Source organism: Hirundo rustica, chromosome 1, assembly GCF_015227805.2.
Source record: "Hirundo rustica isolate bHirRus1 chromosome 1, bHirRus1.pri.v3, whole genome shotgun sequence".
In the NCBI taxonomy this organism is placed as follows: Eukaryota; Metazoa; Chordata; class Aves; order Passeriformes; family Hirundinidae; genus Hirundo; species Hirundo rustica.
The window spans coordinates 7,463,575-7,476,252 of NC_053450.1; the positions used below are offsets into that span (position 1 = coordinate 7,463,575).

The following is a 12,678-nucleotide window of genomic DNA, read 5'->3' on the forward strand; positions in this document are numbered from 1 at the left end:
GAGGCATTTGGAATTGGCCTCAGAGTTATAGTGGGGTTTTCTAAGAAAGTATTTAAGAAATTAATTAAAGGCAGCAGGTGCACCCCATTCTACTCTTCTGATGATTCAAAAACATCATAAACATTGCCTAAATAATGAGTTAAATACTGTTTACTGTTCTTGTTGCTGCAGGACAATTTGTGGAACACATGACTGAAACCAGCCCAGAGTTTTACTTAGAAGGAATTGGAGTAGTAGGTAGACCAAATATTTACACCTTCCAAAGGGAAAAACGTACTTTTCCGATAAACTGAAACAGTGATAATGCTAACAGTATATGTACAGAACTTGGGTCTTAAATGGCTTTTGACAAATACTGTCACAAAAGATGGTGAAAGATCTAACACCATTCAGCAGAATCTTCCAAGAATTCTAACTAGTTTTGATATGAAGAGTTCAGCCCATTCTCCTCACTGATTGCATTTAGGGAGAAACTTCTCCCCTGATAAATATACACATATCTACCACACGTTGTATACTGCTGAATACATTTTTCCATAAAGAAATTTACTGACTGTAATAAAGTGCAGGATGATAGTTCTGTTCTGCACAGATCCATTCACTTATATGAGGTAAATAAACTAGATTTCTATCTAAATAAACTAAATAAACTAGATTTCTATCTACCCATTCTCCTATGTCCTGGATTTGGGTTCTGCATCCAACTAGATTGTACTAAGGAGGGAAAGAAAAAGAAACCAAACACATGAAATACAACCTCAGTTTTTCAACTAAATCCTTGCAATGTGGAGACTACATAGTAGGCACTTAACACGAGGAGGATACAGACTGGGCTATACTAACCTCCATGCATACACAGATAAGCACAGACATAGAGCAGCATGAGTGAGTCCATAAATTTAATGCCATTAGGTCTTCCCACCTGAGCATCACATATAGGAGGGGGATAAAATTTTGCCCAGTAGGGAACTGAAATCAACATTCTTATTGTTTTCTGCTCAGCTGCCCTTATCTATGCTCAAAACTAATATTCCCTGAAGGTCTGCCATGGGGATGGCAGTGAATGGGTTCAGGCTTAACCACTCCATATGTCACATAATAGTGCATTATGGTTCCACTTGCCATTCCCTTAACAAACTCTGCTTTGTTTCTCAATTGCAACCTTGTGATGGCTGCACTGTGGATGAGTAGGAAGTGCTCCAGGAAGTGATGAATCTGTCTCAGTCCACATGAATAAGCATGTCAATGAATGCCATAAAATGGTCATTTCATGGGCATACTCTCTGCTGCAAACATCACTGAGAGACCTCAGCCTTTAATTGTAAGCAAATGGCACATAAATATTTTGCTAGCACATAAGTGGTACCTTCTGTCTTTCTGTTTCATTTTTAATAGCAAAGACCTTAATAGGCACAAGCACTATGTTGCAGTGGGAGTAGGGAGACACCCAGTGCAACACAAGGCCAGTAAGATCCCACAGAACAACATGGTGCCAACTGGATTTTCCACCTTCTGGTCTGATTGCAGTCTAGAGGTTTCACTCTCACTTCTGTATGAAGAGTGCAAAGAATTCATAACACTTGCATGCAACTTCAGTCTAAGGTGATAAGATTTGCACCATGTCTCAAGCTTGCTTACATCCAAATGGTTAAAAATGTCTCCTTACCATTGACAGGATCAGTACTAAGAGAAATCTTGGATTAACAGAGCAAGTCCTTGACTGACTTGCCCAGCACAGTTATTCCCAGGAACTGGTGGAGCAAGTCAGTAGGGGTTAAATGTTTTTCCCCATCATTTTTCGCACTGTCTACACTGAAATCAGCCATCCTAAAGATGGAAATTAGGACTTTGCCAATTCCATATGCTGGCCAAAGCACCTTTTAGCTGTGTTTGTCTACTGAAATGCATGCATGGATCTTCTCTCTGCAGAGCAGGAACACAGCCATAGGTGAATTTTCACCCCAGGGAGGTTTGGTTCCCTCTTTTTAAAACAGATTAAATACTTTGGGTGTAGCCAAAAGTAGTTATGCCTTGGTTCCCCAAGTTCAGTTCAGTGCCCTGTCCACCAGCTAGCCTTCTCGCACTCCTTAGTGTACCAGTAAAACCAGCTTTGGCTATTCCTAGAGAGGTGCAAGTGAGATTTACCTCAAAGGAACCCTTAAAATTAATAAGGTAGATGACTGGGATACAGTGTGGACTGTCTCAAATCCTTCTACACGGTCTGTTGTGGGGAAAGGACATTTAGCACAGGTTAAAGATCTCTTACGACATTTATGACAGAGGAAATGGGGCACGGACTTCCAAGTAACAACCACCATCTGCACTAGTTTTTGTCACTGTAGCTAAATATGTCTGTGGCTTATTCAGGACTTCATCATCAGACTGGCTGCAACCACACATGGTCATAGCTAGCACACAGAAATACTGCTGAGGACCTGGAGAATGTATGTTCTTAAGTAGCTCAGTGACGGAAGGAGCATTACAGTTTTCCAGCAATTAATACTCTGTGTCAACCAAGGAGAAATCAGGTAACTTCAACTTTGCAGCAGGTCTTTAAGAAAACAATCCAGACAGGAATACAGATTGGTCAAAGCATTCATATTCCGCCAAGTCCTAAAAACTTTAAGCCACAGGAAAATAGAAATAGAGGAAAATGTGCATTAAAAATAATCATCAGTAGATATGACCCTTTCTTTTGGTAAGTTGCACCAACTTACTGAGTTCCCTTCCAATCTTATTTTCTGCAAGCCTTTCAATAAAAAAAAGATATTTCAGATTTTATTTTTGAGCAGGCAACACTTTTCTACTGAACTCGCAGTTGCAAGTGTTTTCTTCTTTTCATTTCAATCTGACAGCGCTGGGATGTAGCATTTGTGCCCTTCATCAACACCATGTTTTGTTGCAAAAATTTTAATACAACATGGAATTTCACCTCAAATTTGCAGACAACTGTCGTAAGCAGAAACAGTGGTAAAGGAAAGAATTTCACTTCCTAGTCTTCATCACAGGACTTGTAATGAGGCCACTGAGGTTTATTCCCCTCTCACAGGGTCTGGATCATTATCTACAGGCCTCCAGCATCACACAATATCTTCTGCGCCTTTATCCTATGACTTTCTCTTGAAATTCATTCCAAAAGAGAAAAAGACATGAAAAAAGAGCAGGAAAGTTCTGATAGAGAGTAAACAGGTAATATGAACTTAATTCAGGTGGGCCATTAAATTGGTCTGTATGCTATTGGCTACAGCAAAGAGAAGCTGGGACTGACATTTCTCTGCCTTCTAAGAGGTGAAATCCATAGAGTTATTGCAAGATGGCAACAGACAATACAGCATGGACACAATTCTTTTTGTTTCCACCAGTTTCTGTGTGGAAACCTTAGACCACACATCAGGCCACTGCTGCTCTTTGTTACAGCTAGTCCATACTCAGAATCACCTTTAAAAGAATATTTACTTCTAGGAGACAACAGAGGAAAAGGTTGCCAAAAAATCCTCAAAATGCTGACTTAATCCTGCTGCACAGTGAAGAAATGTATAATTAAGTTGCTTTCTTCTTTATGAGATACTACTGAGATGGAAAGATAAATAGTATTTTAAAGACAGTAGAACATAAATGCTAAATCCCTTCTTTTGTATCTTTTTGTATCTCCCACAGAAATATTAATCAACATATATTATTATGCCATTAGTCATCCTGACCAAGACTGGCTGGAGAAGGACAATGCATTTGCATATTTCTATGGAGCATAACTTGTAGAAATCAAACAGCATCTCTCCAGGCTGCATATGATTATCCCCGACACTGTAATCACAGTGATACCATCAGTTCATTAACAGTGAGTGTCTTCCTACCTTAATTGCCTTGGCTCTGCTGATGAGACCATCTTGTTGAGCACTTCCAATGAGTAGATCTACCTTCTGAAGCTGAGGGCGCTGCAGGGCTTTAGCCAAAGGTTCCCGGATGTAAATTCCATCCATCACTGGACCCCAGTACTGAAATGGGCCACTTACAGCTAGCAGCTATGTTGGGGAAAAAAAAAAAAAAAAAAGTTCATTTTGTGCAGTTAGTTCAGCTTACCCTTTAAATTCTATTTTATTTATGCTTAATTCAACTGATCTGATTTCCTTCAAGTGAACAAGAGACCAGGTAACATAAGTACAAACTCATCATTGGTAGGAAACAATGATTTTGCTGACAGTCTCAGTAAGTGAAACAAACTGAAGAGGCCAAGAGAAACGATGGTCTTATAGTCACAAAAATGTTGTTTTAAACAAGGGATCGAGTCCATGCTGGTCCTCATTGGAAAATTTATTGCTGGTAGGTGTTTTAATTTGTAGGTAAAGGATCCATCTCTAGAATTATTTATACTGCAGCTTTCACAAGCCTCCCATTTCAAATACAGAACACTGACATCTATCCTGCTTAATTTTCTGCATAAGTTCTGTTATTAAAGCTACAGACATTTGACTCTCCTCTAGAGTAACATCCAGAGGCAGACAAGAGGGAAGTGAAAGAAGGCAAAAAAAAAAAAAAGTAGATTTATTTCAGAAGACACGATTAAAGCAGTGTAAAAGGAATTTAGTCTAAAGGAGAATCAAAGCGTGAGTATTCATAGCTCAGAGCTGGATGCCATGGACAAAAACTTCCCTCCACCAAAAATAGTCTAGTTCCTCTTTCACAAGGATTCAGACTAAATTATTTTTTAAGCTTTCTCACAGCTTTGTGTGAATGGAAACTTTTTGACTTCTTGCCAATGGCATATGCTTTGCTATGTTGTACCTTAGTTTGAGCATCATTGAGGACACGAGCAGGCAACTGGCGAAGGCAGGCTACAATTTCCTCACTGGTGGATGAAGGGCATCCCACATCTTCAGCCAGGGCTGCTGCTTGGGTCTGTGCTCTCCTTGTAGTAATTATGGATGCTGGAGAAAAAGCTGAGCCTCCCTAGGAAATAACCCCACAATATCAGTCAACATATGTTGTCAGAACACCTGGTTCCCTGGTGCAGGTAAAATAAATGAGAAGAAAAATCTGTCCACCTGCAGAACATAAAACCGTGGCTTTTAAATTAAAATAAGTGAAGTCTAAAGATCAAAGCAAACGGGTGAAGGATCAGTTCGGCTGTTTCCAGCCCTGCCACAGTTATTTTGGAAAAGCTGTAAGTGTCTATAGTATGTCTATAACCAAATCACAAATCTTTCTGAAAACTTCAATGGAAGGAGAAACACTGAGACAGGAGTGGATATAAAGAGGGTGCTGTGGGGCACATGAGGGAATGGAGAGCCCATCTTGCAAGAGGAGACTAAATGGAGTTTTATCATAGCTGTGATAAACAAGGACTGAGAGCAGGCATGATGTCCATAAAGAAGAGCTATTTCTGCCTTGGGACCATGCTGGTACAAGGACAAATGGACACTAAGTATTCACATTGAGTGTAAATCAACTTTGGCTAGAAACCAAAGACAGGGAGCACAGGGAGCAGTGAAGGACTGGAAGTGCTATGAACTGAAGAAGTAGGAACAAAAGAGTAAAGGAAACTGCAGAAGATTAACCAGAGCATGAAGATCAAAACCAGAGCACAGGCTACAGTCCAGGCTCTACCCCAGACTCTTCATGTTCTCCCTGCAGCTGTGCCAACATAGAAAATGCTCTTAACAAGAAAGGATGGCACAACATTTTTGAGTAAATATGAAAACTATTTGTTGAAATGTAGATAAATTAGCTTAAATCTGATAAGATCTGACCTAGAACAGAAAGGCTGGAATAGCTCTAAAATGGTTCAAATGACTAATTTCCAAACATGTGCATCAGTTTACTGATAATAGCTGCTAAGATTAGCTTCTGTCCTCTGAAAACCCCCACAACCTAGATGCATGATATGAAAGACCCTGATCTATTGAACTGATTAACTTCTTACTGAATTAGCTCAAAGCAAAACTACAAGTCTTGAAAAGCAAGTTAAAAGGAAACAGAAAACAAACAGCAAATTCTTAAATTGAAATTGTCTCAAACATCTGAGTCAGAAGAACTCTGTGAAGCCCTGGCCAGCACCCAGGACATTTTTTATATTTCAAACAAGCAGAGCCATTGATACTAATGGGATACCGTTGCTCACAACTGGAGAAATTGGTTTCCAAAAACAGTCAGAAAGAGGTTATTATTTGGGTGTAGAGACAGTCTTTTTAGTTCAATTCATGCAGAATTTCCAGTGCAACCACCCTCCTGAAAGGTCTCTCTTCTTTTTTAACTGATCTGGAAAACAAGCACTGCTATTAGCTTAATGATTGAGATGAAGATGGCTGCTGATAAGCAAAGGAAAAGCCTAATTTTTTAATCTGGGCCACTGTAAGAGCCATCTTGAGTTTTAAGAGAGTGGAAGTATTAAAGAAGAAGAAATAAACACCACTTGGTCTTATTCCTCACTTCAGCACTCAGTTTAGATGAGGTGAGCAATGGGCTTTATCCTCTCAGGGAATTTGCAGTGGCCTATTTTGTATATGTAAGGCACGATATTTGCCAGCTGCTGACTAGGTGCACTGACTCAGCTGGTCATGAGAGAGAAAGAAAAATATCTCTGATGAGAGTATCTTGTCTGTGGGTGGGTTCCCAGTACACTGAATGAGAACCATGCATTTTAACTTGGCCTTTGGAAGAGCATGGTCATCAGAGCTACAATGAGTGAGACTAGAGAAGGGATAATACACCATGTCAGCTTCCCTCAGAAGAGGAGCTTCCTTGCATTTCATGTGGAGTAAGGAATTATGAGCCCCTCAATATAGCAGAAAAATTAAATCCAGGACTGCACAATATTTACCCATTAATCTGGCAAACATATTCTTCCACATCAGATCTGAACATGCTCTGCAAGCTTTATCAAGTATCCAGTACTGCCAAATGGCATTCATTTAAAACAAAGCAAAACAAAATCATAAAAAATTAAAGGGCTTCAGTTTCCCGAACTCCAAAAGTTTCACAAATTTTGAAAGTGTCAGTTTCTGTGGAAATTCTGAAGTTGCCCTATTAAAAGGCCAAGTTTGGTAGGGAAGGAGTACTGAAACCAGATGATATATGGAATCAAAAAATTCACTGGGACCAAGCAAAACATCCTCATGTGTGCTTGATTTTGAACAGGTTTCCTCTCAGAGATTTTAAAAGCCGTGCAAAGTTCCCCTGTCTCAGATATCTACAGCCTGAAAGACTGCCCTGAGATCTGGTACCGAGTAAAACAAAGGCACAAAAGGTTCTGCATAAAAGTGTCCCTGAAGTTCTCTACTGCAGGGGCAGAACTAAAAGCCTGGGCAGGCAAATCTTCACATCACAGCATGGGATGTGTATTGGCTGGCAGCAGATACAGTCAAAGTTTGATGAGTAAAACAAAACCCCCAAACTTCTGCAAATACATTTCTGCGGGGAGGAGAGCTCAATGGAGCCTCAGTCTGGCTGTGGATATTTTCTCCTCTTTCTGTGAGTGGTTACAACAGGTTTATTTGCTCTTTATTCTGGACTTCTTTTTCCATTTTCTGTGCTAATGGCCACTTCCTCAGTTTGGCTTTTTGGTACCACCCATATTCAGAAAGCAAGTGTTGCATCTGGGGTTTGAAAGAGACCAAATCTTTGGGGTTTGACAGAGATGTGGTATCCACTACTTTTAATCATGTTTAATTTTTACTAGGACTGGAAGCAGGGGATAGAGAAACATGAGGCATCATACAAAGAGTATTTGTGTTTCCTTCCCAGGTGCATCCAAAATACGTTCCAGGCTTTAGAAACACGGCTCCTCTTAGGGCAGAAGTTATGCAAGCAAAACTGTACCAGTTCTCTATTTTACAAATTCACATCAAAATTCAGGGTCACTTATTTGCCAGTGAAAACCCCTTCAGGAACCAAAAAGTGAGAACAGAAGCTGGCATTGCCCAGAACTATTTTTCTTTCTTTTTTGAGTCTGCAGTTTTCACATTAAACAGAAATCTTCCCTAAACACTGAATCCACATTACAGGTAGGGTCAGGACACAGAGAATAACAGAGCTACAATTAGCAATTCCCTCTTTTCCTATAAAATTATAGTTTATTCGTGTGATTATTCTCAGCAACCAGTAATGGGGGCCTTGTGTACTTTAACAAATAGGACTACTTAGGCAGACGTAGAAATAGTGGAGGGCCTGTTTATTTCCATTACATGGCACCCATATTACCATCAACATGACAGAATCGTGAATCAGAAAACCAAAAAATTATGAGATCAGCTTAAGAATAACAAACAGTGTTCTTTTTGTTAGTCCTCTGTTTTTTCATTCTCCAGGAATCCCCCTTTATCTATGAACACAAGAACTTAAAAATTCACTTTTAAAACTAACATGTGAACTCTTCAGATGTTCCAGCAGAGTTGTTTTTTGCAAGTGAACCCCTAAAAAATGACATATACAATAAAATTTTAGTCATTAGCCACCTTGTCATCACTGGGGAATCACTTAGAAGGGATTTACAGGGAACTGAAGCCACACATACTTCTTGTTTTAGCTGTCCTTATAGATGATCCCACAACAAGGGGAAAGAGGAAGACAGAGGAAGTTCCATTGATATTTTTGACATCGACCCAGTCGAAAGTGTTCAAAAGTGCTAAGAAGAAGCAGTTGCAGCTGTGTTACACAATCCACTACAGCATTGTTACACTGCTCTCCAAAATTCCTAGGAATAGGAGGAACTTTACAGTATTGAGCAATGGCACCTACTGCAACAAGTGATGGCATTGAAAATGGGAGGCAAAGCCTTCGGTACTATATAGTTCAGGGACCAGGAGCATTGTCAGCATTTCTTAATTTCACTTTTCAGTATTAGAGGTTCAGCTACACAGTAGAAATTCAGATACCATTAAATGTTGCTGAAATGTACTGATGAACCAGTATGGTGTGAAGGTGAATCCTCACTTTGTTATCAGGCTGTGACCAGCTGAGCTGGGGCCGGTGCCTCTTGCAAATTTTTCTTTTGGGACGTCATAGCTCAACAGACTTTCATTTATGCCATTCTGGCCATCCCAAACCTTCCTCTACAAACTCTTGTTCCTGTTCTGATAAAAAAGAATATATGGACCGCTGTTTGGTTTGTGTCACCCTGTTTTGGTAGTGAGGGAGTCTAAATGAAATAATTGCAGTGTTGCGAGGAAGAGTGAGAGTGGAAAATCCCAGATGGTCATAATCATGCTTTACTTCTTATTATCCTCCTCTGTTTAATTGGTAATAAATTAAACTAATTAAAATAAATTAGTTTAATTTCTCTGTCTGTGATGGTAACCAGTGGGTGATCTCTTCCTGTACTTATCATGACCCATGAGAATTTCTTTTTATTTTCTCTCCCCTTCCAGCTGAGGAGGGCAGTGACAGAGTAGGTTTAGTGGGCATCTGGTGTCCAGCCAGAGTCAACCCACCTCACTGTACTCTGTATCTCTGTCTCACAACATATGTGGAAAAGACAATTGCCATATAAGCTGCAGTGCTGAATGTCTTTTGATTCCTCATTTGGTTTTGAAGCTCACATCTGCAAATTTTTTCAAAAATTATTCAGAACACATCTAATGATTAGAAACTTCACTGGAACTAGATTTTATCACCCACACTCTGCAAACCCAAACACAGCTTCCTCTCCTCACATCACAACCTCTTGTTTTTTTCCAAACTGACTTGAAAATGGAATTCTTTCTTCAGCCACATTGTCTCCTCAGCACACAAACTCTCTGCAAGTGAATGAAGTTCCTCTGATGGCTGCAACCAAAGCAGGCTTTCTGTGTGCCCTGAACCAGGCTATAGGCAATGCAAACAGCAATTACAGTAACACCACCCAAAAATGAGATCAAAAGACATCTAATGCAAACAGTCAGACCAAAGAAATGTCCTGAGAATTCTACTTTCCCAAAAGAGCCAGCTGTACAGCAATATTTTATTTGTTAAAAATAGGCACTCTCCAGGCTCAGATGCACACAGTTCCCAGCAAGAAGTATCTGTCAGACCATCTGGTTTGACCTCCGGGATAGCCAGGGCTCTTCCATTTCCTGACTGCTGAGCTCAAGTGCTTCCTATCACTTAAAACACGGCTTGTGTTTGACTAAAGCCTGATATTGCATGAAGCAGTTAAGCTGTGCTCAGAGACACAGTGAAATGGATACTGCAGCCTTCTCCTTGGAAGCTTCTGCCTAAGGATAATCACTCCATGGACAGGCAACAGAACCTTACTTCTGTTTGAGGGTGTCTTCAGTTTCTTTTAATGCCAGATTAGACACTGTTAAAATCCTGGTTTTTCTCCTTGCAAAAATAAGCAAGCGGTAACTAAGCGACCACTGACTCACTTTCCCAATGAATTTAGGAGATAATTCTTTAACAGACTAGATTTAAAATATTTTCAGAAGTTGTTTCAATTTGGACCATATTTGCTTCTTTCTTGCAGGGTTGTTTTCCAGTGTCCTCCACTGTTTTTCCTTAGATACCCAATTCCACGTAGTGACAAGTGCTTAAAAGACACCAGGATTGCAGGGCTCTATGTGATTACATTAATGTCATTTTTCCAGGCTTTCATGAAATGTGGCTTCAAGAGCGCGGAGAAGTAGAAAGCCTTGGGGAACAGCTCAGGGAGTCTCTGTCACAGCTAAGAAGATATTTGGCAGACACCTGGCAAACACCAGCACAGGGAGTGGAACAGGGAATGAGCAGGTCAGCCCAACAATGGAAGGGGAGACTGAGAAAGAAACATTCTTCCCTCCATAATTGTCTACTAGACTGTATTTTCCATATAAATATGGGAGGAAGGCAAGGGTTCTCTCTCTTATATCAAAAATAACATTTGGAAGAAGGAAGATTTCTCTTTCATAAGTCAGCATTTGCAAACCCCTCTTTCCTGACATCAGAGGCAGCCTTGCAAGGACAATGTCAAGTGACTAACAGAGTGCCTGTGTCAGGTTAGTGACCTGAATAACAGGATATGAATATTTCTAAGATGACATATAAAGCCCCACTTAATTAATACAAACACTTTCTTCCATTCAGATGTAAACCCTACCTTATCAATTATCCTGTTTGAAACAAGGTATTATCTAAAAGCACCAAAAGGGTAAATCAGTTCTCATCATTGCCTAAGAGCAGACAGCCACCAGCAACAGGCAGAAATGACACGGAAATGGAGAATTCTATCTACCACTCTCCACTGCAAACTCATCTGTTCCTCTATAAGCATGGCAAAAAGTATCTGAGATTTACTGTGTTTCCAGCAGGTCATGTTCTATCAACCAAGTCCGACCTCTCCTTAAGTGTGACCAATCTCTTCTGCTCAGTCTGAGACCTGTCCCAGTCCCAAGTGCATCTTAGGATGTAACTTCACTCCTTGTAAAGGCACAAAGGCTGTCAGAGGCAGCCTAAGGCTGAGCACGGGGAGAAGGATTGGGAAAAGGCTCTGCCTCTGCCTATTCCCACATGCAGACATCCCCTAACCCATGATATCTGAGTAATTCCAGAGACACTGTTCATCAATTCAGTCAATGCCATTAATGGGCATGCATGTCACATCCTTGTGATTTGAAGAAAGCAAGAAGGTCCTAATAATCAAAATATAACTGTCCAGGGTAACCATGGAGCTGTGCTATAGACTGATTAGCTTATCAAGCTCCCTCGTGCTTTCCTGTCTCTTCAAACTGAGAACTGCTGGTACAGCCCATCAAAGAGAAAGAATATTCTCCTGAAATTACCAAATTACCAATTTTTGGCACAGCTTTGGGGATTTGTTCAGTGTTTCCTGGTTTCAATAACAGTTACAAAACAGCTCCCCACATAAGTATCTACTTGGAGCTACTCTGGTGTGAAGTAGGAAGTCTGCTTGGGCTTGTTGGATTATTTTGGTTTTTTGGGGGGTTGTCAAGGTTTTTGGGTTTTTTGTTTGCTTGTTTGTTTTGTTGTTGTTGTTGTTGTTTTGGTTTTTTTTTAAATCTTCCCTTTCTATGTTAGGGATATGAGTTTTTCAGATCCCATCTTGATTATAAAAGCAAAGGGCAAACCTTAATAAATCCCTTCATCCCTTCGACTTCTACATTCATATCCACAGCACAATATTCCTCCGTGCCTTTAGTCAGGTTATTTAACAGGCCAGTATCTTGGTTCCTCCATCTCAGACACCAAGATGAGGAAGGTCCTGAGGCTTCTACACTTTTTCCAACTAATGTGAAAATGGGCTCCACAGACTGGCTTTCAATCCATATTTCTTCATTGCTGATCTTAAGCCTCAATTATTTGCAGACAGAGATGTTTCGGGGTAAAGAGTGAAGCATAAAGCAGAGGCTGCATTCCCATTCAGACTCAGTAAGAGAGAAAAAAATGTTTTGTGCCTCTTCCTGTCTGTCAGAAGAAAAATAGCAAAAACGCATAAAAGAAAACAGTTGGGGAATGAGCATTACTGGATAAATAAATTTGGAAGAAAAAAAAAAAAAACAACCAAAAACAACAACCCTTTTTGTGTAAGTAATAGAAACTGGGTTATTTCCCTCATTTTTTTATATCTGCTAAAACCAGCCCTGATGCAATACATTGAAAACCTCCCTATTTTTCTCAGCCCATAGATAATATGTGCCTTCAGTAGTGACTTGCAACAGGAACCTCATCTGTTGCAAACACTTTGAGCCTTCCTTATTTCTCAGAGAGGAA

The 12,678-nt window shown here is 40.1% G+C and overlaps 1 protein-coding gene across 1 annotated transcript in view; it reads right to left on the reverse strand.

Annotated features, from left to right (window-relative positions):
- TG (thyroglobulin) overlaps window positions 1-12,678 on the reverse strand; it is a 152,048-nt gene that overhangs the window by 24,674 nt on the left and 114,696 nt on the right. Inside the window, exons 42-43 of the mRNA XM_040080105.2 lie at window positions 4,783-4,947; window positions 3,855-4,022 (exon numbers count right to left, since the gene is read on the reverse strand). Of these exons, the coding sequence (XP_039936039.1) occupies window positions 3,855-4,022; window positions 4,783-4,947 (333 nt within the window). The remainder of the gene's footprint in view (window positions 1-3,854; window positions 4,023-4,782; window positions 4,948-12,678) is intronic.